The sequence below is a fragment of the Balaenoptera acutorostrata genome, chromosome 13 (genome assembly GCF_949987535.1).
Source record: "Balaenoptera acutorostrata chromosome 13, mBalAcu1.1, whole genome shotgun sequence".
Lineage (NCBI taxonomy): Eukaryota > Metazoa > Chordata > Mammalia > Artiodactyla > Balaenopteridae > Balaenoptera > Balaenoptera acutorostrata.
The window spans coordinates 76909437-76934273 of NC_080076.1; the positions used below are offsets into that span (position 1 = coordinate 76909437).

The 24837-nt window shown below is 53.7% G+C and overlaps 2 protein-coding genes across 3 annotated transcripts in view; one reads left to right on the top strand and one right to left on the bottom strand.

The window, feature by feature from the left end:
- The window catches only part of LOC103010337 (BICD family-like cargo adapter 1), a 123610-nt gene that overhangs the window by 2794 nt on the left and 95979 nt on the right, over window positions 1-24837 (bottom strand). The window lies entirely within an intron of this gene.
- RAB35 (RAB35, member RAS oncogene family) lies at window positions 5956-23387 on the top strand. 2 transcript variants are annotated; one of them, XM_007170912.3, is made up of 6 exons: window positions 5974-6181; window positions 11568-11618; window positions 14822-14945; window positions 19442-19566; window positions 19655-19779; window positions 21086-23387. In XM_007170912.3, the coding sequence occupies exons 1-6, from the start codon at window positions 6130-6132 to the stop codon at window positions 21212-21214; spliced, it is 606 nt and encodes a 201-aa protein (XP_007170974.1). In that variant the 5' UTR covers window positions 5974-6129; the 3' UTR covers window positions 21215-23387. The 2 variants fall into 2 exon arrangements, with proteins under 2 accessions (XP_007170975.1, XP_007170974.1); XM_007170913.3 differs by lacking the exon at window positions 19655-19779 and having other exon boundaries at window positions 5956-6181; window positions 21086-21192.

Sequence of the window (24837 nt, forward strand, 5' to 3'; positions counted from 1 at the left end):
CCTCCATACATGGCTGGGCACGAAGGAGGTGCTGCATATGTGGATGATATGATTAAAGTGAGGTATACTGACAAAAAGGGACTGAACAGTGGGCACCTAGTACCATTTAAGGTGTGTCGCAAGTGTAGTGCTCTTATCCAGGGGGTAATTGCTGGATCCAGAATTTACAGATGTTAATTTTTTGAGCCTGAAGTTTGAAAAGCTATTAACTTAAAATCAGATTTTTCTTGCAGAGTGATTACTGCGTTTGAATATCTAAAACACTGAAAAAGAGGTGTGTAAGCACCTGGTTGGGGCTTCACTGTGCCTGGTCTGGAAAGCATTCCCCTGTCATTGCTGGAGCAGTGCTTTCGACAGGAGGGGCCCAGGAGCCTGTCCCTGTTTTATGAGTACAGCAGAGGTATGGAAGGAAAGGAGCGTCTCTGAGGTTGTGTGGCCAGTTGGCTGCAGAACTGGAAAAAACCCACATTTCTTGATAACTCTGGTCACCAAGTCCCAGGGCCATACTATAAAAATACTTTTGGAAGGTGGATTTAACAAAAGAAACAGTCAAGTTCTTGGCGTGTGGCTCTCTGGAGTGACTAGGTTTCACCTTTCAGAAGAGGTGGAGCTCAGTTATTTCACTGGGTGGTTCTGAGCTGCTAGGAGGGTTCCCTGCAGGCTGCCCTGGTGGAAGGATAGTGTTGATATTAACAAAGCTTAGGAAACTAGAGAAACTGGTCCAAGGATTATTAGCTCAGTGGGATTTCTGGGTGAGACTCCTGAGTGTGTCTGCATGGAAACACCAGTCACTTTGTGATGCTGCTTTGAGCTCTCTGGTTGAGATGGCAGCCTGGTTGTAAGCTACGTTAGATCTTTCTTACCATTTAGATTCCCATAAAAAAGGGAGGTGGGAAGCTGGGTGCAGCAGTATCTAACCCAGCGTTCCCCAAACATTTCTGCTTCAAGGCTCCTTCACACTGAAAGATGATGGAGGACCCCAAAGGGCTCTGGCTTATATGTAATTTGCCTACTGATACCATCTTAGACATCAAAACTGGTCAACTTTAAAAGCATTATTAATTCGTTTAAAAAGAATAAATCCATTACATATTAGCATAAATAACCATAACAAACATTTTTCCAAAACAAAAGCCATTTTATTTATTTATTTATTTTTTAAAATTTATTTTTGGCTGTGTTGGGTCTTTTTTTTTTAACATCTTTATTAGAGTATAATTGCTTTACAATGGTGTGTCAATTTCTGCTTTATAACAAAGTGAATCAGTTATACATATGTCCCCATATCTCTTCCCTCTTGCATCTCCCAAAAGCCATTTTAATGAGGAGAGTGGCATTGCTCTGCATTTTTGCAAGCCTCTTCACTTCTGGATTCTCATGTCTCCTTCTGCATTCAGTCTGTTGCAATGTCACATATCATGCAGGCGCTGGAAAACTCCACTGTACACTTGTAAGGAATGAGTGGAAAAGGCAAATGACATCTCAGTATTGTGAAAATGTTTCAGCTTCACAGATCCTTTGAAAGGGTCATAGGGAGTCCTGGTGTCCCCAGCCCATACTTGGAAAACTGTGATCTAATCTCGAAGATGGGAGAAGAATCCTACTGAAGGGTTTAGTGGGAGGGAGTCTGACCCTGAGTTATAGTGAGAGACCCCAAATTTGGCCCACACCTCACAGAATGCAAATTCCAAGAGAGTTCAACCAGATTCTTTCTTTTTTCTTTTTTTTAACCGGATTATTTCTGATGTTCCTTCTAACTCTTTAAATTCTATGTGTGGTTTCACTTTAACTGAACAGAAACCAAGTGCCTACCATGTGCTAGTCCCCAGTGGATATCAGGATGGTCCCTGCGATCAAGGAACTTCATGGTCACTTGATTTGGGGGGGCTACCAAAGGGCAGGGCAAGGTGATTGCCAAGTCTCTTGATATGGCCTCAGGCATGCAGGTGAGGGGTAAAGGGCCAATTCCCAGTCCCATCAAAGGGAGAGACCAGATGGTTCCCTTTAGTCCTTCCCTCTTGGACCAGCATGTTGGACGGTGCCCCATCCCACTCCTCATTTGAAGTCCAACATTCAGCATACCTGCCCTCTCAATTCTTGTTTACACCCAATTCCCCCATTACATGATTGCAGCATGTGCTTCCTCCTTCGATACCTATTTCAGCAACTATAGAATCCATTGCTGACCAGTCTGAATTGTGGATTTCACAGGTCCCTGTAGGCCTCCACCGCACTGGCCCTCGGTCTCTCCTACTGCTACCCTGAGGCACCTCAGGCGTGAGGGTCCCTCTCCTTTACCCTCAGCCTCTGACACCACACTTCTTTACTCTCCTCTTTGCCAGTTGAGCTTTTTAAAGTGCTCCTAACCCATCTTCCTTCCACCCTTACTGCTCAGTCCTTACTGTTCACTGGCTGCCAATCCTCTACCTATGCTATCCTGAAAAATACATTATTCACCCCACTGTTCTCACCAGCCACTCCATTTCTCTTTTCATTCACAACCAAACTTACTGAATGAACAGTATATACCCACCCCTCCACGGCATCACTTTCTGTTCTGTAAACCTGTGTACACTCCTGTCCCCCTTACTCCTTGGTTTTTCCTTTTAACACATTTATTTGCATTCTCAGAATGTAAGCTCCACAGAAGCAGGGATTTTAAAGCTTTATTTGCTGCTACATCTCCAGCTCCTCCGTCAGTGCCTGGCACACAGTAAGCCCTCAAATGTACGTTGACTCATCTTCCCCAATTGTACCATAAGCTCCCTGAGGGTGGGGCTTTGTTTTGCTCCTGTTGCCTCCTCAGTGCCTGGCACCTAGTAGGCACACAATACTTACTGAATTAGCAAAGGAATCCAGTTGTCAGGTAAATTTTGTGATTTCTATTTTATTTATTTTTTGGCTGTGCCACGTGGCTCGTGGGATCTTAGTTCCCTGACCAGGGATCAAACCCGGGCCCATGCAGTGGAAGTGCAGAGTCCTAACCACTGGACCACCAGGGAATTCCCTATGTGATTTTTTAAAAAACACTAATTTGGTAGATATCTTTTGCATACTATCTTTTGCATCTGTCTCTTCCTGCTGTTACCTCACACCTGGGGTTCGGCAGTAACCTTTAAAGCTCTGCAGCTGAAATCCGTCCTGCATGCTTGCACCAGATAACTTTCCCCAAAAGATTTTGATATTGCTCCTCTGCTCAAGAACTTTCAATGCCTCCCTATTGTAGTTTCTAATGTATGAACAGGTGGTACTGCAAAGCTCATCTGTAAGCTGGCTGTTCAGAACAGTGGAACAAAGTTTCCCATCAGTGGCACATACTGCTACTTAACTCAGATCACAAAAGTTTATGTCTTTCTAAATATAGACTTTATAATCTAGCTACCACAACATAGCTCCAGTCATTGAATTGTAGTTTAGATAATTTAAAACAATGCTTCTAGAGGAAAATGTGCTCACAGTTTCATTTTTGGGAGCCAGGCACACATCCTGGCCTGCAGGGGATTCTCCCCCAAAGCTAAAATAGATGATCCTTACGGCTGTGACAGCAGCTATCTAAATACACCTGCCATTCACAGCTCTCTAAATTCCAATTCCATCATGAAATCTTTATGATGAAATCCTTTCCCCATCATTCTAGCTGAAAGTGATAGCTCTCCTCTGAAGTCTAGGCTGCTTGACAGCTATTTTCTCTCTTGTATTGTCTTGTATATTTTATTTCTCATGAGTGTGTCTTATCTCTGATGAGACTGAAAGTTCCTGGATGGGAAAAGCTCTATCCTATAGTCTGTGGCACATAATAAATAGTGAGTACTCATTAAATTACTACTTGAATAAATGAAGGAATTAATGCCTATTGCTTTCCAGAAGGCAGGCAAGTCAGGAGTCTGGTCTTCATAATGGCCAATTCTGTTCTACTTCTTCGAAGTATCCTACAGCCCTGATATCAGGAGGCTGCCTTGGGCATGTGTGCTCGAGTCTGCAACAGGAAATGGCCGAAAGCATGAATGAGTCAGTGGAAAATGACCTTGGTTTAACAGCATTAGTTACTGTTTATCACATGCCTATATGAGCCAGGTAATTTGCAAACATACCTCTAATCTTTATAACTATTCTGAGGAAACTGGGGCTCTGAGACATTGTGATGTGACTTTTCCAAAATCTCGAAGCTTTTAAGAGATGGAGCCAGGATTCCAAAGCATCTGAACCGAAGTCTCTCTGATTCCAGAGCAGGTTGAGAAGATGATCTAGAGTGACCTCCTGCCTCACTGGCTGGTCAGGGGAGGATGTGCTTGCCTGGGGAATACTCTGAGGCTTCTTTCTTCCCTTATATTTCCTAAAACTGTTGGATCAAAGGCGATCCCACTAACCTTTCCCAGACCAAGAAGAACCATTTTTTCAGTGATCATATGAATAGCTCCCCTCCCAGCTAGTACCTTTGGATCCCAAGTCCATATTCTTTTGTCATCACCAGGCTGATTCTCAGCTCCTGGAAAAACAACTCAAAGCTTGAGGCAGACACTCCATGTGCTGTTCAAGGATCTTCCCTGCAACACTGTTTATAATAACAAGAAATTATAAACATGAATGCCTATCAACAGCAGAGTGGTTAAATACCACCATATGATGGAGTGCCAGTACCCCGCAGCTGTGAAATGACAGAAGGTTTAAGTATGTTGTTAAAGAAAAAAGGCAACTTACATACACATGTGATTGCACAGGCAAAGAAAATTCATTGAAGGACATTTATGCATTCAGAAAATATTTGCTAAGCATTTTAAGGTATCCAAGAAACTTACTAACAGGGGTTACCTGTGAGGAGTGGGTCTGAGGGAAAAACAGTAACTTGTGCTTTTTGGTAAGCTTTTGTACATTTAAAAAAACTCCACAAGCACTATTTTGTATAAAGTCAAGATAAAAAGAAGTTTGAGAAAACAAGTAGAAACATCCAACAGGTACTTGACTAGAAAGGGACAGGGCTGTACAGAACTTATAAGTAACTTAAATTTTTTCCCTGCAGTTCTACAAATGAGGATGGCGGTAGGCGCATCCTACTTTTAGTGCAGGTAGGAACTTACTCTAAAACCGGAAAAAAAAACCTAGGGCTGATGATAAACCGAATACCGCTTAACTTCTGCGGCCCAGGTCTTCCTACCACGCGGTTTGGAGAATTATTATCTGTAGATGGTGTGCAACAGAGGCCGCGGGAGCTGCTGCCGTCGATCCCAGGGATGCATCTTACACGCCGGGTCATTCATCTCCCAAGCTCTGCGTCAAGCTGGAAGAGACGCTGAATCTGGAACCACCCACCCCGCTTTACCAACGGGGCAACTCAGGCTTCAAGAGGTCACAGGGCTGGGATGTGACTTCGCCCCAGCGCTGACGTCAAAGGCCACACTCCTAACACGCTACGTCCCGGCTCCTGTCCTGTAAAACTCCGCAGCCTCCAGCCGCCTAGGCGTCCTGTCCACAGCCCCGGGACACGGTGGAAGGCCCGGAGCCAGCACCCCGGAGGCAGAGTCCAGACAGAAGGGGGCGGAGTGGCCGAGTCCCCAGTCCCGAGAAACCGGGAGCTCGGCCTAAGAGCCGCCCCACCGGTCACTGCCTGCGTCTTTCTGTCTCCACAGCGCTTGCGAGTCTTGAAGAAGCGAGTCCGTCCCGGGCCACGGCCGGGCTTCTCCGGCACTCTCGGCTCCTTGCAGTTAGGTTTCGATCGCAGCTCCGCTCTCCGAGATTTCCGGGCAGGGGGCCGCGGACGGCTGGCGGCGGCGACGTTCACAGACGGGACGCGGCGAAGACCGGTCAGCGCCCGCGAGACCCTGCCAGGACGCATGCGCCGTGCGTGAGCGCGGAGAGGGCGCGGCTGGCCGCGACCGCGACTGCGCAGAGGCGGTGCCAGGCGCTGCGCCTGCGCAGTGGCGGGGCGGGGCGGGAAGGAGGGAGGCGGTGGCGGCGGCGGCGGCTGCTGAAGAGGAGGAGGAGGAGGAGGGGGGAGCGGAGGGAGGTGTTTCTGTCAGTTCCGGCTGTTTGTTCGGGAAGTGGATCCGCCGCTGCCGGAGCAGCCCGGAGGGAGCTGCGGATCGCGAGGCCAGCACCGACCCCGCCCGCTAGCGCTCGCCTCCCCCACCCGCCATGGCCCGGGACTACGACCACCTCTTCAAGCTGCTCATCATCGGCGACAGCGGTAAGGGCCGCAGCGGCCGGAGGCGGCGTCGGCCCTGCCGGGCGCGGCCCGCAGGAGCCTCGGGGAGGACAGGCGGGCGGGGAGGTGCCGGCCCGCGCGGGGCGGGCGGGGCGGCCGGCGGCCCCAGGGGCGTGCGGAGGGGCTCCGGGCCGCGCCGAGGTGAGGCTGGGGTGCCGGGCTGCGGAGCCGGGTGCGCGGGGCTTGGGGCTGGGCGCCCGGTCCACTCGCCGCGCCGGCCCCTGCCTCACGTATGACCTTGGTCAAGTCGCGCGATCTCTGGAGTTGGAGGGACCCGGGTTCAAGTCCTGGGACTGCCAGCTTCCTCACTCTGACCTTGGGCGAGTTGTTTCGCCTTTCCGAGCCTCAGTTCCCTCATCTGAGAAGTGGGGACTTGCCTCGCTGGGTGGTGTGAGTATTGGATGAGATACAGCTGGAAAAGTGCTTAGCACTCGACCTGGCAGAAAGTGAGCTCCAGGTAGATGTTCGCTGTTGATGTGTTATCAGTAGCCTTTGTAAGCCTCGGTTTCTTCCTCTGTAAAATGGGCATATTCCCAGAACCTGCCTCATGGGATTCCTGTGAGATTTAAATGAGGTAAGACAGGCAAAGCACTTTGCTCAGGGCCTGGTACATTCCTGCTGCATTATTACCTCTGTATGGTTCCATTTCCTCATCTGTAAAATGGAATAGTAATAGGATCTGCCTCACTGGGCTGATTGAGTATTCAACGAGATAATGCACACACAGTGTTCACAACAGAGCCGGGCACATAGTGAGTGCTCAGTGTGTGTTTGCTGTTACATACTGTCTGGTAGACGGGTGTTGGCCAACATTACAAAAGTGCTCTGACCATTTATACACTCCTGTAGAGCTCCTAGCTCCCTCTCCAGTGCCTAGTGCAGTGCCTCACACCCTGTAGATGCCTAATGTATACTTATTGGATGAATGAATGAATATCAAGTGTCTTCAGAAAAGATAGGCTGGTTTCTGAGAAAAGGTGGAGGTTTTTTTAAATTAACATTTATTTATTTATTTATTTAGGCTGTGCCGGGTCTTAGTTGCGGCAGGCGGGCTCCTTAGTTGCAGCATGCGAACTCTTAGTTGCGGCATGTGTGTGGGCTCTAGTTCTCTGACCAGGGATCGAACCCGGGCCCCCTGCATTGGGAGCACGGAGTGTTACCCACTGGACCACCAGGGAAGTCCCAGGGTGGAGGGTTTTAGAGGTGTTTGGAGTGTGGCAGGTAAGCAGGTTTATGGGGTGACCAAGGGGTCAGGGAGGCAGGCCCCAGGAGGTTTATGGGAGCATAGCTGAGGTGTTGGGATTTTATGATGGGGAGGGAGGCTTGGGAACGTGCCAGACTTATAGACCAGACCTGAGTTGAGTGTTGGCAGCAGTGTCATGTTACTGGAGGCAGAGGCCAGGTTGGTGGTGGAACCCATGGATTGTTAAGGAAAGAGGGGACCAAATCAAAGGGGTTGTCAGACCCTGATGTGGGAGTGCTGTGACAGTGTCATAGCTGGACCAGGAAGGTGGGTGGGTCGTGGTCTCACCGTGGAGCCGGGTTGGGACGTGGCTGGTGGTTTGGATCAGGTGAAGGGTGGCTGAGGCTTCTGAGGCTGCTGGTGGAAGGGAGAAAAGTTAGGGGCTAAATAGGGAGATGAAGAGTAGCTGTGGCTGGGGGAGGAGTTAGAAAGGTGGAGGAGGATGGATTCATTGTGATTTGAATGAAAGAAAACCAGACAAGCTGTGTAGCCTCGCTCTTGGAGATGGCCTCGGGCATTTCATGGGGTCCTGAGGTTTATGCCTTTCAGGCTTTGATTTCAGCCCTCAGCTTGGTTCTGAGGGGCTGGCACCAGGGTGATTTCTCTCCTTTTCGAGTTAAAGTCAGGCCACCATGGTCAGGGTCCCTATCCCTCTGCAAGACATCTGGGGCCTGTGTGTTGATATACAAAAATGAAAAGCATAAGCTTAGCCAGAAGATGCACCCTATTGGCTTTTCTCCCTGGTGAAACCCAGGGGATGGTTTTGGCCGCTTTCACTGTACATTTTGCATGGTGTATTGATTTTTCACTCAGAAGTTAGGTGTGGGAGAAGACTCACTGGGTCAAGATTTATGTGACCTGGTTCCTTGTTCAGTCCGAGTGTGTAGGACTACGTTGTGTAGAGGAGACGGATGTTTTACAGTTTAATTTCTCCTGACAGTGAGCTGATACTCAAAGCCCAATGTTTATGAGGCTGGGAGATGGTAGCCATTGAAGTTCAAACTAAGTTTTGGCAACTGAGCAAGGAGACTAACATCACGCCCTCCCCTGAACCTGGCTCCTTATGTGATGATTCCTTAAGGTTTTTCAAACGGTTTCATAGACACTCTCTCATTTGATCCTTACACGTTGCCTGTGTGGTTTGTCAAATAAGGAAACTAAGGCTCAGAGTAGCTGATTGTCTTGCCCCAAGTCACACAGCTCTTCAGAGGCAAAGCCAGGAGTTAATGCACATGATGCTTTGTGAGCAGCTGGTGTGGGGCCTGGCAAACAGTAGGCCCTCAATGAGTGTTAGTTTCTTTCTGTATAAATCTAGAGCTCTTTTTCCCACTCTGCCACATTGTACATGCTTCTGGAATACATCCCCTCAGATTTTGCAGCTCTTGTTTGTGCCTAAGTTTGTATACTTTCTCTTATGCTCTTCTGACATTGGCTCTGATTTGTAACAGCATTTCGTCCGATCCATGGGGCCAGCCAGACTCATCCTTAGAACCCGGAGGCTGCAGTGGCTGTTGAAGGTCTAGTTGAAGCTTTCGACCTCACAGATGAGTGAACTGAGGCTCGGGGTGGGGGAGACCTGTCTGAGCCTATACAGGGAATTAGTTCCTGAGCCAGGAGTAAACCTGAGAACACTTTACTCAAAGGTCTAAGGGTCTCCAACAGTCTAGAACTGAAGCAAAGAGGGATGAGGGAACTAGAGCCCAAGGGAGGAGCACAGCCAAGGGTGGGGGCTTCTGTGGAGGCGTTTTGAGGACCAGAGCATCTGTGTAGGGCAAGAGGCAGAAGGCAGGGGCAAGAAGGAGTTTGATGCAGGGAGAGCAGTGGTGACTGAGAGTGGTGGGTAAGGTTTCTGCAGAGAGAATCTGTCTCCCCGCTACCAAGAGGCATCAAGGGCCAGGGCCTGTGCTCTCTGCAGGGTCGAGGATGATGGGGCTGGCCTGTTGGGGTGTGTGCTGGACATGGCCCTTGGAAAGCTGTTGACTTCGGCTGTGGTTAAGGCAGATTGGTACCCCTCACTTCCTCCCCTGGGTGGGTGCTGCAGGGTGGATGGTAGCAGTGTGTGTTCCCAAGGTGGCTTCTTTAGGGATATTTAGGAAACGGTGTTTCTCTGGGTGGGTTTCCCTTCCTTTCAGGGGGAAGAGCAAGGCCAGAGGTGGGTGCTGGCCTGAAGCAGCAGTTGACGTGGTGACTGTAGTGGTTTTGAGCAGCTCTGCAGATGAGCTTGGGGTGAATGAAGGGCACCCGGAGAGGCCAAGCTGGGGGGACACCTGCTTCACGCAGAGAGCACCCCCCGCCCTTAGACGTATGCGAGTCAGATACCATTTAACTTAAAAAAAGGATTCTGCCACCCCCCGAAAGTTTGACCACCACTGCTTGGACTCCTTTTACTGCTGCAGCCGTAGCGTTGGGTAGCATGGCTGTCTGTGATTGGCATTGGCTTAGTCATAAATTCACTAAACAGTGTTTTGTTGGCCCCTACTGAGTGCTGGGCCCAGCTTCCAGCCCCGTGAACATGCAGGGCAAGTGGAGCAAGACCTCCTTCCTAGAGGAACTCATGGCCCAGTGGCCCAGACACAAGGTTTTTGCTGAGTAAGCGGGCCAGGAGGCTCCAGGAGGAAGCAAGGAGCCGGCGGGGCCGATGGGGTGTTGGCGCTGGGCAGAGCGCCGTGAGGGACTAGCCCAGGACTGGGGCTCTCCTCAGGCTGGGCAGGAAGCCTCGCAGAGGAAGTGGCCCCAGCGCGGCAGGCTGCGGCTGAGCAGCGGGGACCGGGGCCGCGGCACCTGTCTGCTCAGAGCTGCGCCCAGCCTGTCTTCAGGACGGTCAGACCCTGGTTCACTCCATGAGACAAGTTCTGGGCATCGCTGGGCGACTCACCCACTTGGAGAGGTCCCCAGAGGAGATCGTCAGAGAGGACTGCCCAGAGAGGACGCCGGGGTCAGCCGGGGATGGGGCAGCAGCAGCTCCCTCTGAGTATCTGGTGAGCGCACGGGCTCCTCCCCACAGCCAGGGACACACACTCAAAGTTCGCTCTCAGCTGGGGGTGCAGGCGTGGGGTCTGAGACCCTGGGTTAAGATCTCCACTCGTCTAGCTTTGATAGCACTGCTGCTAAGACTCTGACAGGCATGGGACACAGGAGCCACTTTGGGTTTTTTTGTTCCACTTCCCGAAGCAGATGCAAGAAGACCTCCCAAGCAGCACGTATTGGCAAGAGCCGTGGAGCTCCAGGGTGGACAGCCCTGGATTCAGATCCAGCTCCACGCCCCTGCCGAGGCCCCTAGACCAGACGTGTAGCTTCTTGGAGCCTCAGATACCTCATCTTAAGAGATGCAGCTGGACTTGCAGGAACATCCAAGCGCCGGCCACACGCAGTGCCCTACGTGTGCTAGTGCTTTCCTTCTGTGCTCGGTTAACCCAGCTGGCTTTGGTGGGGGGGGCGGGGGTGGGGACAGAAGGACACAGGGCACAGGACAGGTGCACCTGGAGGCTAAAGCTGCCGTGTGTTGAAGTAAAGGGAAGCCACCCTTACGAGGGTTCTGCCTGTTCTTGGAACAGGAGACTGTGGGAAGTGAAATGGTCTGAGCACCCTGAGCTGTCGGGCTGAGGGGTGTCAGGCGGACGCCCCCCTCGCCGCCCATGCAGCCACCCGTGGCATCAGCCGGGGTGAAGGTGGCCGACAGTCGGTTCGAGTTGTCTGCACCTCACTTCTTCGTGTGCAGAACAGCCCTGAGGATCTCCAGGGTGCTTTGCAGCCAGGCAGCCCCTTGTCTCTCACCAAACCGAAGCTCCATGTGTGACGTGCGTTTTCCAGGGACTACGTTCTAGACACACCTTGGGACCAGTATCACTTGGTTGGCCTTCCCCTGCTTCGTGTCCGTCGTTGGGTCTCTTCCTTGGGGTTGCTGGGCCTGGCCCTCACACAGGCCCAGCTCGTGTCTTACACTGAGATGGAGGAAGAGGTCAGAGATCCAAGGGGAGAGGTGTTCTGGTGCCAGGCTGGTTGGGGAGGGATATGGGTGCTGCTGTGCCTCTGAAGAGTTAGGACTTGGGACCATCTCCCTGAAGAGGGGTAGGGGTTGGAGTGGGGACCCGGACCTCCTCTCATCTCCTGCTTTCTCCCCTGCAGGTGTCGGCAAGAGCAGTTTACTGTTACGTTTTGCAGACAACACTTTCTCAGGTGAGTGTGTCCCTGGGATGCTGCCGGGTGTTTTGGTTTTAACATCCCTTCCCCTGGCGCCAGAACACCCTGGCCTCTGCCTAACATCAGAAAAGTCCTCATTCTGATTGCCAGACAGGGAAGGAGGAGGAGGGGGCATAGGTTAGAAGTCTCTGTGGTCGGTCTTCATCTATCTTGTTCAAAAAAATCCTTCTGCAGGCCCATCCTTTTTCTACTCAGGGTCTTTTTTGTGTCCTAACATTTAAAAAAGAAAGAAAAAACGACAAGTTAGGACATGCCTGTATAAAGTGTCAAACAGGAAGGCTCAGTACAGTGAAAAAGGAGCGCTGCTCCCCACCCCGACCTTGGGTGCCCTGGTAGCCTCTGCTCAGTGTGGTGTGTCTCTCCCTCAACTCCACACGCTGTGGGCCGGCCACTTGCCTTCCCCTCGGCATATCAAGGATCATCCTTGCACGTCTACATGCAGACCTGTGGTACTTTTGAATGGCTGCGCAGCTTCCTGGGCTGTGCAGGGATGCACATGGTTCATAAACAGTGTTCTTGATGCGTGCATGCTTTCTGGTTGCCTCTGTTTTAAGTGGTGCTGTATTTCTTGGGACACACTGTGTTTATTCTTGCACAGAAGTGGAGTTACTAGGTCAGGGGGTATGTGCTTTTAAAGTTTTCACAGGTACTGCCAGTTCGCCTTTCACAGAGCTGTACTAAGTTGAAGGGGTCTAAAGAGCCCCTTGTCAATGCTGATCGGTACTAGGTCTTAGTGGTGTTCATTTTTGCTCAGCTGATAGGCAAAAAGTGCTGCTCGTTCAATCTTGTGTTTCCCTGATCACTGGTGAAATGGGGCACATTTTCATTGGTCGAGCACATAAGGTTCAGTGCAGAGGCTTCGGGCTGTCTTGGCCTCTCTGATCGAGGACTGATGTGTGACTACCTCTGGGAATTCCCGTGATGCAGTTGAGGGGCGAGCTTCACTTAGGAAGTGATTACGTGGTGGACACCTCTCTCTTGAGGGAGGGAGAGGTGGGTTTCTCCTGACAGTGGCCCTGCACACCCCTGGCGGCATGACATTGGAAAGAGTTGTCTTCTCTATGTGACCATGAGTGTGACCGAGTCTCAGCTCATCTTTAAAAGTGGGACTGATCCCCATCCCTCCCACGTAGGGTTACTGCGAGGATTCCCCAGGACTAAGTAATCTCTCAGTAAACACCAGGGGTTTGTCGTTGCTGTTGTCTCCTGTTCGAGAATGGTGACTAGTGGGCACTTCTCACTGTGCTGGAAAACATTCCTCTTCCTCCTTATGTCCCTCTGACTCCCCCCTCCTGTCAGCTCTCAACTCTTGGAGGGTTCCCTTCAACCTCTCTCCTCCTTTCCATTTCTACTACCAGTTCAGACTGCTGTCAGTTCTAGCCTGAAGCATTACAGCAGCTCCTGCCCATCCCGTACCAGACTGCTGAGTTCATCTTGCTAATGCATGTCTCTGGCAGGGTTTCCTCTGTTTAAAAACCTCAGCGGTCCTCTCTTAAGTGAGCAGAGTTCACAGCAAGGTTTCTCCACTGTAGCACCACTGACGCTCTGGGCCCTGTAATTCTTTGCTGTGGGGACTGTCCTGTGCATTGAAGGATGCTGAGCAGCTTCCCTGGGCTCCACCCACTAGATGCCAGCACCCTTCCCCCTCCCAGTTGTGACAACCAAAAATGTCTCCAGACATTGCCAAGTCTTCTGGGGGGGGGACTCAACAATCCTCTGTTGAAAACCACTGGCCTTCATAATCTATCTTCAGTTCACCTTTCCATCTTCCTACCTCATGCTGTCTGTTCATGCTTTTTTGTGTTTTCACTAGCTCGCTCACTTATTCAGCCATCAGCTGTGTATCAAGTGCCCACAGCACTAGGTGCTGGGCTGCTCTCCTTGGTGTAATCCAGTACCCGCAGAGAGCCAGATGCCGCCTTGTCCTCTGTGCTGCCTCAGTTCTTTTCTTCTGGGTGGGATGTCTTTCCCCCCGCTAATCTCAACCTTTGAAATCATACCTATTCTTTCAAGCCAGGTCTAAATGTGACTTGCGCCCGAGAGCCTTCCTTGATCTCCACCCCACTTTGAACTTTGACCTTTCCTATCCACTCTACACACTTGATAGAGTTAGTTGTGTGTGTGTCATGTCTGCGGCACCGGGTCACACTGTCAGCTCCAAATGGAGTGAGAACATGGGCTCTTCTAGCATTCGGGCCTTTGTAAGCCTGGACAGGACTATTCTGTTGCCAAAAATTCTCTTTAACTCCATCTTTCACACAGATGCCCCAGGAGAGCTATTTACAATGCAGCTCATGCTTGGATTAAACCCTTCAATGCCTCCCTGTTACAAACACAAGAGAAAGTCCAAGCTCTTGAAAATGGCACAAAAGCCAAGATCTGGCCTTGCTCACCTCCACCCCGAACCTGCCTCCCTCCGTGTGCTTGACCTCAGGCCACTCCCCCCACACACCACTGCTACGTTTGCTGCTGTCTCCTCTGCCTGGAGCAGTGTTTTTCAAATTGCAGGTCGGGACTTAGTTTTATTTTTTTAGTTTTTATTGGAGTATAGCTGATTTACACTGTTGTGTTACTTTCTGCTGTACAGCAAAGTGAATCAGTTATACATATACATATATGCACAGTTTTTTGGATTCTTTTCCCATACAGAGTATTACAGAGTATTGAGTAGTTTCCTGTTTTATATATATATAGGTCCTTATTAGTGATCTATTTTATTTGTACATAGATATATATATTTTACATATAGTAGTGTGCATATGACTTATGTTTTAGGAAGTTAATTTTGTGGGTCATTTAAAATGTTGGGACTAGAAAAGAGAAGCCCGGAATGCATCATAGGCTCCCACCGTTCCCAGGCCACAGTGAACATGTCCGTGCCCGGGCCACTCTAGTAGAGGGGCATGTCCCCTCCCCCCAGTCACGTCCCCTGTTTTATTTCCTTTGTGGCACTCCTTGCTCTTGAAATTGTCTTCTTTATCACTTTGTTTCATTGTATCCTGTCTGTTGCCCTCACCTTGGGGCTCGGACTTTGTCTTTTTTGTTCAGGGCTGTGTCCTCCAGGCACTTGGAGTGAGCGGGGCGGGGCGGGATGGTGGAGCCCAGGGTCACCTGTGCCATTTAGGGCGTGGTCTGACCAGGGTGGCCTGTGGGCCCTGCTAACATCTGTGTGTGTGCAGGCAGTTACATCACCACGATCGGAGTGGATTTTAAGATTCGGACTGTGGAGATCAACGGGGAGAAAGTGAAGCTGCAGATCTGGGACACGGCCGGGCAGGAGCGCTTCCGCACCATCACCTCCACGTGAGTCAGGCCAGCCCTGCTCCCGCTCAGACCCCTTGCCACCGACATTCAGACACAGTTTAGCCACTAGTGCCGGGTCACGATAGACATGCCACTGGGACGGGCCCCCGCGTCTGTTGGGAGGTGAGCTCCTTGCCGGCTGCAGTGGGTGGCGTCGAGTGGGGCCCTTCCTCTTCCTGAGGCTGCAAGAAGAGGAGGGGGTGTGGCGTGGCAGCTCTGGGGCGGGCGGGGCAGCGCTCGCCAGTCCGCTGACCCTCTGGCCTTTGGTTCCTTTGTCTTTAAAATGGGGTAGCAGTGGTGATGTTGGCTTCGCCAGGTGGTGAAACACTTAGGCAATGACAGTGCTCTTGTTAGGTGTCAGCTGTGACAGCCGGGGTCGTGGGGTCAGCCGTGCAGGCTCCCGTCACCACCCTGACTTCTGGGAGGGGGCTTCTCTCTGCTGGGAGGCCTGGAAGGAGCACTGGTAGGTGGGAGGCCATTGGGCGGCCCCTCCTCCGCCTCCCCAAAGCTGTCTGCTGGGAACCCAGCTCACGCTGAGGGTTGTCCTCCTTTGCTGCTGCAGTACCTTTGTGATTCTTAGCTGTAAACAGGAGGGAAACCTAGCTGGAGCTCCAGACCGCAGGGGTCCTGTGGAGTGGCTGTTGGTTAATGGAACAGGTTCCAGGAAAGAGCAGGGCTATGAAGGCAGACACTTGGGAATTTACATTTTTGCTCTGCTTCAGTTTCCCAGAGGGCTTGTCTTTGGGATTTGCTTTAATGCCGAGTCCCGTGTGCTTGGGGACATCCACGTGTGAACGTGGATGATTCCACTGAGCTCCCTGCAGCTGGTACTCTCATCATCCCTGTTTTACAAACGAGGGAGCTTCCGAGGGGGTCCTGCTCCCTGTGATGGGCAGCGCCTGGGCTCCACACTGGGGTGTGTGCAGAGCAGGAGCCAGCGCCTGGCCTGGAGTAGTCGCTTCTTCCATCGGCCTCTCCTTTGCCTTCCCCAGCAGAGCCTGTGTGAGTGGGGCTCTTGGGAAGGCACGAGGAAGTTTTGTCTCCTCCCAGCAGGGTGAAAATGGGGCAGACCCCCGGCTGGCCACCCATCCAGAGGTGGCTCAGGATCTGAGGGGTGGGAAGTGTGAGGGCCGAAAAGCCCCCACGGTGGTGGCTGGGAGTGTCGGGGTGTCCAGGGGTGCCGGCTGGGCGGGTGGGTGGCCCTGGTCAAGGGGCTTCAAGGGGCCAGAGCCTGAGCAGGCCTGGAGGGGGGGGGGGGCTTCTGTCACTGGGCCAGCCCTGTGGTGAGCACACGTGCCGTGATCTGTGACTCCCCGAGACCCCGGGGGTCCCCAGTCCTGGGGGCTGCCCAAGGCAGGTCTCTGCAACTACTTCCCGATGAGCTGCCTGAGCCCCCTTGTGTCTTGGCAGCTGCCAGAGAGGCCTCAGCTAAGGAGGGCAGCTGGGGTCAGGGGGTCCTTGGGGTAGGATAGACATCATGAACTTTGGGCAGCCCAAGCATCTAGGCCTGAATAAGACCAAGACCTCTTGTCGGGGTCGGGAGGAATGGGCACTGACCCCAGATATCCTTACTCTGGGCCGGGACTGTCGCCAAGGACTTTACCTGCTTCATTTCATTTAATCCTGATAAAAAGTCCTGTGAGTATCTCCAATTTACAGACAAGAAAACTGAGGCCCAGAGAGGGTGAAGTAACCTAGCGTGCTTGGTTAGGAGTTGAACTGAGGTCTGGCTGATGCCAAAGCTCTTGCCTTTAACTGGTCCACAGCCCTGCTCTCTGCTGGCCCTCCACCGCCAAGGGACTGGGACTGGGGCTGAGGCAGACAGCAGATGCTCTGGTGCCTCCTGTGGGTTAAAACCAGTCAGGGAATTCAGGGCACCCGAGGATACTGGGCCTGTGGCCACAAGAAATGCTCCAGGCAGGGCAGTGGGGTGGGGGAGCCTGAGACCTTTCAGCAGAGAAGCACGGCCCTGGCCGGCCGGCCATCCTGAGGTCAGCTCCTTCCAGGGCGTCGGGAAGAGGGTGAACTGCCTCCCTCATCCTCTGGAGGAGAACTCCACTGCCTGCAGGCAATCTGGGTCTGCACGAGAACGGGGAGTGCCGCACGCAGGCCGGCCTGCCTGGGGGCTGAGGGAAGGAGTCTGGAGTTTGTTTCAGGAGTTTGTTCTCTTCCAAGGATTGGGGCAATCTGGGGGCAATAACGTGGCCTTTCCTGATTCAGGGCATTAAAAGAAAAACTAAAATTGCATCCTGTTAGCCTGCTGAGAACACCCTGTTGTCCCCCTCACTGTTTCTTGCCTCCTGGTGGCTGGGGTTCACTGACCCTGAGCTGCGGCTGGGGGCGCAGGCTGGGGTGGGGTGCTGAGGGCAGAGAGCGAGGCGGAGGCAGGGAAGCCCCTTCCGTACCTGGCCCTGGGCTCAGGCCCGGGCTGTGACTTGCAGCAGTTCACTCCACTCAGCCTTACGTCCTCACTGGTGACGTGGTGACCCTCCTGTCTTGTACCAGGTGTGGCAAAGATCAGTAAGGTCGTGGGTGTGAAGCACTGGCGCTGTGCTGGCATAGAGCCAAGTTGTGGTGCGTGGACGTGATGACTGATGGAGGAGGAGGTGGAAGCCCAGCACGCCGGTGCCCTCCTCGCCCGAGCTCTGAGCTCCGGACTGGTTCTCTCGGGTGACACCCCCTTGCCTGGGTCCCAGAGAAGGCGGAGGGTCCCGGGGAGCAGTGGGGGCTTGTGCTGGGGCCGCGGCTGCAGGCATTTCTTGGCATCTTCAGCTGTCTTCAGCAAAGGAGGGTCTGGAAACACAGTCCACTGCTCGCATGTCCTTTGCTGGCGGGGGACAATCATCTGTCCTCACCAGTTCCCGGCATGCTCTCCTGCACCTGCTCAGGTGGGTGTCCACCAGGTGGACCCAGGTGATGACCTGGTGCTTTAGGGGGCAGGGAGGGGCAGGGCCTGGATGGCTTGATTGTTCGGGCTCCCCAGGGCAGGGCGCTGTGTCCCCAGGAAGGCAGAGTTGCAGGCAGATAAAGCTCCTGGGGGACATCAGCGGGTGTCTGAGGGTGGAGAGCCGGGGTTGCGAGAGAGGCTGGCCTTTTCTCACTGCCTTGGTGGCCGGCCTGGGGAAGCTGCTGACATTGCTGCCTGCCGTGCTGTCCCTTGGTTTTCTTCCATCTGCGTCGGGGGCCCAGATTGTCACTGAAGGAATAGTAATAGTGATAATAAAGAGCTGGCCCTTGTGGAAATATGTATTATCTCCTTAGTCCTCACAACCACCCCAAGAGTTAAGTCCTAGTACCCCCATTTTACAGTTGAGGAAACCGAGGTGCCATGAGGTGCACGCAGTAACCTTCCCAGGGCCCCACAGCCTTTCATAGAAGGAGCTCGTCTGACCTGTGTCCTGTGATCGGGCCTCGACTATGAGGAGTCGGCCAGAGTGCTGATGGGCAGGCAGGTGAGAACACAGCTGCACCTGCCAGCCTGGCCGGCTCCATCCTCGTGCAGCCTGTGGTGCCTCAGAACCGCCACCTGGGAGGGGCCGCTTTCCTACGGGCTTGGGGCCCTGATGAGCCCCGGGAGGGCGGAGGCGCTATGGGCTGGGTTGGGGGGGGAGTCCCCGTCTACCTGTGAGCACAGCCTGTTGCAGGCAGTGGTTCTTACCCTCGTTGTTCTCAGAAGCCCCTGCTGAGTGAGAATCTCTGCAGCGCTGGGTGATGTGACGTGTCAGGGCAGGGGGTGTCACCTGGCCGCTGGGTCAGTGAAGGCTCTCTGGAGAAGTGTGAGGCTCTGTCCTCCTCTTCCTTCCAGGGTTGATGTCCTCCATCTGTCCTCCTGAACCATGTGAGTGAAGGGGGATGCGGTGTCTGGAGGGGAATGTTCACATCCTCCTGCCCTGCAGACCTTCCAGCTGACCTTAGGCACCGGGGTCTGTGCTTTTGGATGCGTCCTGATGCCCAGGTCATTTCCATGCCCTACCTGCCCCCCGGCCTGGATGAGCCTGGAGTGGCAGGAGAGGAGGTGCCCACCTGCACCCAGGGGAGTGAGAACAGACCTTGGCAGGCTTCACAAGTGGTGTGTGTTCTTGGAATGGCATTTTACTATGACAGATTTGAGGACAGTAAAAAGTTTTGAATGTTAAAAAGAGGACAGTGGTAATATATCAAATGCGAACATTGCCTGAATTTTAAAAATAAAACTTCAAAGAAGTTTCAAGCTGTTGGCAGCCTCTGAACAGTTTGGTTGGCCACCGCAGGGCCGAGCGCTCCCTACTTACCGTGCCTGGGGCACAGCATGAGCAGCAGTGCTGCCGGCGTCCTAGCTGCTGGCTGGGCTCTGGATGTCCAGCCGAGGCCGGAGGGAGAGGAGACACCGGGCGTGTTGGGGGAAAGCACTCGCCCCTCGCCGTTTCCCAGCCGCTGTCTGGACGCGGGCAGGCGGGTCCTGTGAAGGGGCTACTCTTGTTTAGGCTGAAGCTCTGACGCAGACCCTGGTCCTACAGGTATTATCGGGGGACCCACGGGGTCATCGTGGTCTATGACGTCACCAGCGCTGAATCCTTTGTCAACGTCAAGCGGTGGCTTCACGAAATCAACCAGAACTGTGATGACGTGTGCCGGATACTAGGTGAGGCTGGACCCAGCAGGGTAGACAGTGGGGTGGAGGGTGGCAGGGCGTTCCCACGGGGCTGGGTTGACCCTGCTTTGCCTTGAAGTGGGGAATAAGAATGACGACCCTGAGCGGAAGGTGGTGGAGACAGAAGACGCCTACAAATTCGCCGGGCAGATGGGGATCCAGTTGTTTGAGACCAGCGCCAAGGAGAATGTCAACGTGGAGGAGGTGAGGCCTGCGCCGGAGGGGCGGGGGGTGAGCGCAGCCCAGCTCTGCTCCACCACCACGGCCTCCTTGCCCCACCCTGGCCTGCCCGGGGCATCCAGGTGGCCGACAGAAAACGTCACAGTAACGGCCGTTGATTGAGTGCCTCCTGTGTGTGCTAGGCCTTGAGCTAGGCTCTCTACAGGTGCCACCTCATATCTCAACAGTCCTCTGAGGTAAATTAGTCCCATGTTTCAAATGGGAAACAGGTTCCAGCTCGTGAGAAGCTGAGTCAAACTATGACGAGCTCCACACCACAGTCGTGCACGGTGTCCACTCGGTCCTCTGCCTCCCCGTCCCTCCCCTGCCCTCCCCACTGTCACCTCTTCCTGCTCTCTGGCTTTCCTTGGGGCCTTGGCTTCCTGCAGAGACCAGCTAGCTTTCCTGTGGCCTCCAGAGCTTGCTCGGGTGGGTGTCCGGGCGAGCCCCCTGAGGCTTCTGGGGATGCACATCCCCTCAGACTGGCTGGCCCTCTGGACCAGGGCAGCCTCCTGTCACTTAATGCTGCGGCTGCTGGAAAGCGCTTGTGAGTCTTTGGAGAAAAGCAGGACCTTTTGCCACAAGCCCAGGCTGGCTGCCCTCGTGGCTTCGGGAGGGTCCTGCCCGTGGGGTGTGGAGCCCAGGGGCACCGAATCACCTGCATTCTGGGCTCGGGCTGCCTGATGCAGGGACCCCGGGTGCCCGCGTCAGGCTAGGGTCACAATGTGGGCTTTTCCACTTAGGGGCCTGTGGCAGGGCCCTGAGTCCTCTCCACGCTCCAGTGTTCCTTGTGTAGATTGATTGGGGTGGGGTGAGAGCCTCTGCCTCCCGGGTTGCGGGAATGAGTGAAGCAAATTATGTCACGTACTTGCTACCTTTCCCGGGAGTGGAGGAGAGCTGTGGGGTGGTCTTGGGGTGGTCCGGGGAAGGTTCTAGGCAGGGTGTGCAGTGAGGTAGCATGGAGTGGGCCGGCTCTGGGTGCTTCTGGTCCGTCGCAGGGGCACCTTTATCTGTGTTGTCCGGAGTCCAACTGAAGGAAAGGAGTTTTTTCTTCTTTAAGAGAAAGACTGGAAAACCCCTTCCCTGAGACGTAGCTCAAAGGTCTTTGATGTTGTTCCTTTTTGACCTTTATAATTCACCACCTCCTTCTAGATAGGGTTTGAAGATACACATACAAAAAAACTCACCAGTAGAACTAGAAAGCTGGGTCCGGGGAGGCAGGGAAGTGGCCACGCTGTGATGGGGCCTCCACGCTGGTCTGAGGCCCGCCCTGCCTCCTTCACCCTCACAGATGTTCAACTGCATCACAGAGCTGGTCCTCCGAGCAAAGAAAGACAACTTAGCGAAACAGCAGCAGCAACAACAGAACGATGTGGTGAAGCTCACGAAGAACAGTAAACGAAAGAAACGCTGCTGCTAATGCCCCCAGCCCACTGCAGAGACTGCCCTGCGGCCACTCCCCCCGCCCCAGGCCAGGGGGCTCCTCTCCTCGGGGGACACTGTTTCGTGCCGTTATTTAAAGAATTCTCTCCACGTTTTTGTACCGGGAGGCGCCATCGGCACTTCCTCCCCTCCCCCCTTGAGTGCCAAGAAGGTGTTGGACAGCCTGCCCTTCCCTTCTGGCGCCCCTGCCCCCCGGCCAAGGCGCCTGGGCCCGGCGAGGACGCTGCCAGCCGAGCGGACTGATTAACCGGAGTTTGTACATAATGTATATTGCTTTAACCAGCGCATCACCCTTGTCCTGCTCTGGCTCTTGCCTCCCTAATGCCAGTCTGCTGCGACGCCCCCTCCCCACCCGACCCCAACTTACTGCCAGCAGCTTCCTGAGGGGACAGGATTACGTTCTAGACATACCTTTTGCCAACCTGGGCTGGTGAAGTGGGCTCCACATGACTCGTTCTCTCTTGCAGGCTGTCGGTGTCTGTCCCTGGCATGTAGGGGCTCACCCCTGTCCAGGGCCTCTGCCGGCCTAGCTCCCTCCTCTCCCCATCCCGTCCTGTAACCATTCTGGCAGCTGGGGAAACCTGGCCTTGAAGTGGGCCTGGGGTTCCCATCAGAGGCCTGGCCCTTCATTTCCACAGAAGGAGTCACTCCTGCCCTTTGGCCAACGGATTTCTTGTCCTGCGTTCCAGATGCCTCTGAGCTACAAACCCAGGGGAGCCGTGGCTTCTAATTTATATACCAACCTGTTTTGGTTCCAACCGAAAGGTAGGGGTGTGTTTGTGCAGGGATGGGCTTGCAGGGGGACTAAGGAGCATCATTTTAACAGATAAAGAAAAATGAAGCCAAATCAAATGAATTAAGTTCCTCATACTCTTTTTCTCTTACTGAGGTTTGGTTGGCACAGCAGCAAAAGTTGTGGCCGCCCCACTTTGGGTCCAGTGTTTTCAGAAAAAGTGAATGGCTTCCTGTCGTCGTGGAGCTGGGCTCTTGGCCGAGCGGCTCTGCCTTCCCGGTGGTTTGTTGGTGGGAAAGGAGGGGCCTCCCACCCCGGTCTCTGTCGGTCCAGGGCCTCCCGCTGAGTCCTGGGTCTCCGATGCAGCCCCAGGCACCTTTGAGTGTGGGGAGTGGGTGCCAGGGGCCGCTGGGCTGTGGGGACAATGTCTCTGAGCTGCACGCAGGCAGCCCTGGATCACTGACAGGACTGTTTTAGTACAAAGGTAGCATGAGGATTTCTTAGTGAGTGGGAAGGAATGGCCGCTGGGGCTGGGAGCCGGCTCTGACCCACCGTGGTGCCCTGGAGGAGGAACCAGGGTCGTCTGCACTTGATGACTGTCACCCCCACCCCCTTGAGACGCTTCATTCACCTTTCCCCTAAAAGGATCACGTAACCTGGGAATAATTTATTTCAACACCATGATGTGTTTTACTAGATTTCCTTTCCTAGGTGATTTCCAGGCCAAGCCCTGATTGGACAATCACATCACAGATCTCACTGCAGATTTTCCACGTCACTGTTAATGGGGTTTCAATCAATAAAAACTGGGGGTTTCTTCTCCACTTCCCCAAACTGCCAAAAGCCCATAGTTCTGCGTGACAGGCCTTCACTTTGGAGCCACAGGATGAAGTGGGAGCGCTGGGCCTGGTAAGGCGGTGCTGTGGGGTGACAGCAGGTAGCCCTGTCTGGTTAGGGTGCTGGGAGCCACAGCGTGGTCTCCATCCTCAGGACCGTCCTGGCGACCACAGGTCCCATGGAGGGTGTGGAGAGCTCAGGCCTCCTGGGTGGGCCACAGCTCGGCTCTGAGGTGACACTGGTGTGGCAGTGCTTGCAAATTCAAGCAGTAAGAGGAGGGGGGTCCTGGAAGTTTCCAGCCCAGGCTAGAAGCCACCGTGGCTTCTGGCAACTGGACATCCAGACCCAGGTGGTGGGGTGATTTGGTGACGACAGCATGCCTGTCCCGCTGAATGTCACACGCATGAATGGGGGGGGTGGGGGAGGGGGAATTCAGGGCTGGACCGGTGTCCTGGTGGACCTGATGTGAAATTCCTGTTGAACAAAACTTTTAAATGGTTTGCTAGGATTATTTCTGTATTGAAAGTTTCTAATTATGCTTTTTAAAAAAATACTAAAAATAAAGGTTCAAGCTGCCAGATTTTCTTCCAGGGTCTGTTTCCTCTCCTCCAGCTGTGCTCTGGGTGGGCTGGCTGCTTCCCACCCATTGTGTCCAGCTCTTGTTTGTTCTGGTCTGAGTCCTGCACAGGTGCCCATCAAGGCTCAGGGATGCTTTCAGAAGCCAAGTTTGTTTTCTCCACGAAAAGGTGGGTCCGGGTTGAGCTTCCCCTCTGGCTGGCAGCACACGTGGTAAGATGCCAGGGGAAATGCCATGTTTATTCTCCGTGTGCCCAGAAGGATACAGCGGAAGCTTTGCCTACAGTGATTTCTTTCTGCCTCAGAGTTTCTGCCAAGCTGTTGGACCTGCTCACGGCTTGGTAAGCGGTGCTGGCAGGGTCTGCCTGTAGCTGGGCAGCTGCGGCGCTGGCAGGGAGCCCGGGGCCAGGGTGGGCGTAGACACGGTGCCTTGGGTCACTGCTCACAAAACAGCCGTCACTGATGGGCTGCCTCCACTCTCCAGGGGAGGTGCCTTTTCCTGGCTGAAACCACTGATTTTGCACCAACGCATGAAGTGACCTCCCAGGTGCATGGGTGACTCACTATCACTGCCTTTTCGCAGCCAGCCAGCCAACGGTTCGAAAACGTAAAGCTGCATTCTGCCCAAACACCCACTCTGGGTACCCAGTGACTGAGGCGGGAAGCTCTGTAGAAATTCATTTTATTCTTAGACTATTTTCAAAAGAAGCAGTGGTGCGCTGTTTTTCTAAAAATATGCCTTTATAGATTCATATATAATATGTATATTATAAAATCCATACATGTATTTTACATGATTGCTACATACAAAATTACAGCACTGTGGTATGTACATATCTATAGGTACATTCTTGCCACTCATCCCTGCTGTGCTTTTCCCGTGTGAGGGAGGGAGACGATCCTTTGTAAAGCGGCTTGTGGGCTGGCTCAGTCCGGGCGCCTCTGAGTCGGGGCCTCAGCAGAGAAGGTGAAGTGGTCGCTGAGGAAGGATCAGGAGTTGGGTCGCTGGGTTGGTCCTTCTGTGGGCCTGGTGGGCAGCATCTGGAGGTGTCCACCCCATGGTGCCAACACTGCCCTTGAGGTGGCGTGGCTGACCACAGACCCCTCCGGAGCCATTCTGTGGCCTGGACTTGCTTGGCCATGAACTTGTATGTGTAAGGGGTGCCAGGGGCCTGTGGGAGGAGCAGACCTCTCTCAGCCCTGGTGCCAGGAAGGGGAGAGGGCTGAGGGCTAAGCCTGCAGAGGGCCCCGTTGAGGAGGAAGGCCTGCACTGGAGGGGGTGGGGGAGGGAGGGCAGCAGTGGCGGGGGCCGGGGCACTGCCCTTCTTCCTCTTAGGCTCGGGGTGGCCTCAGCCAAGCCCCGGCAGGGCCTGCTGTGGCCGAGTGCGAGAACAGCCCCAGCCGTCAGGCCCCGCAGGCTGGGGCTCCTGGCCCGTAGGTGCTCCAGCAGCGGT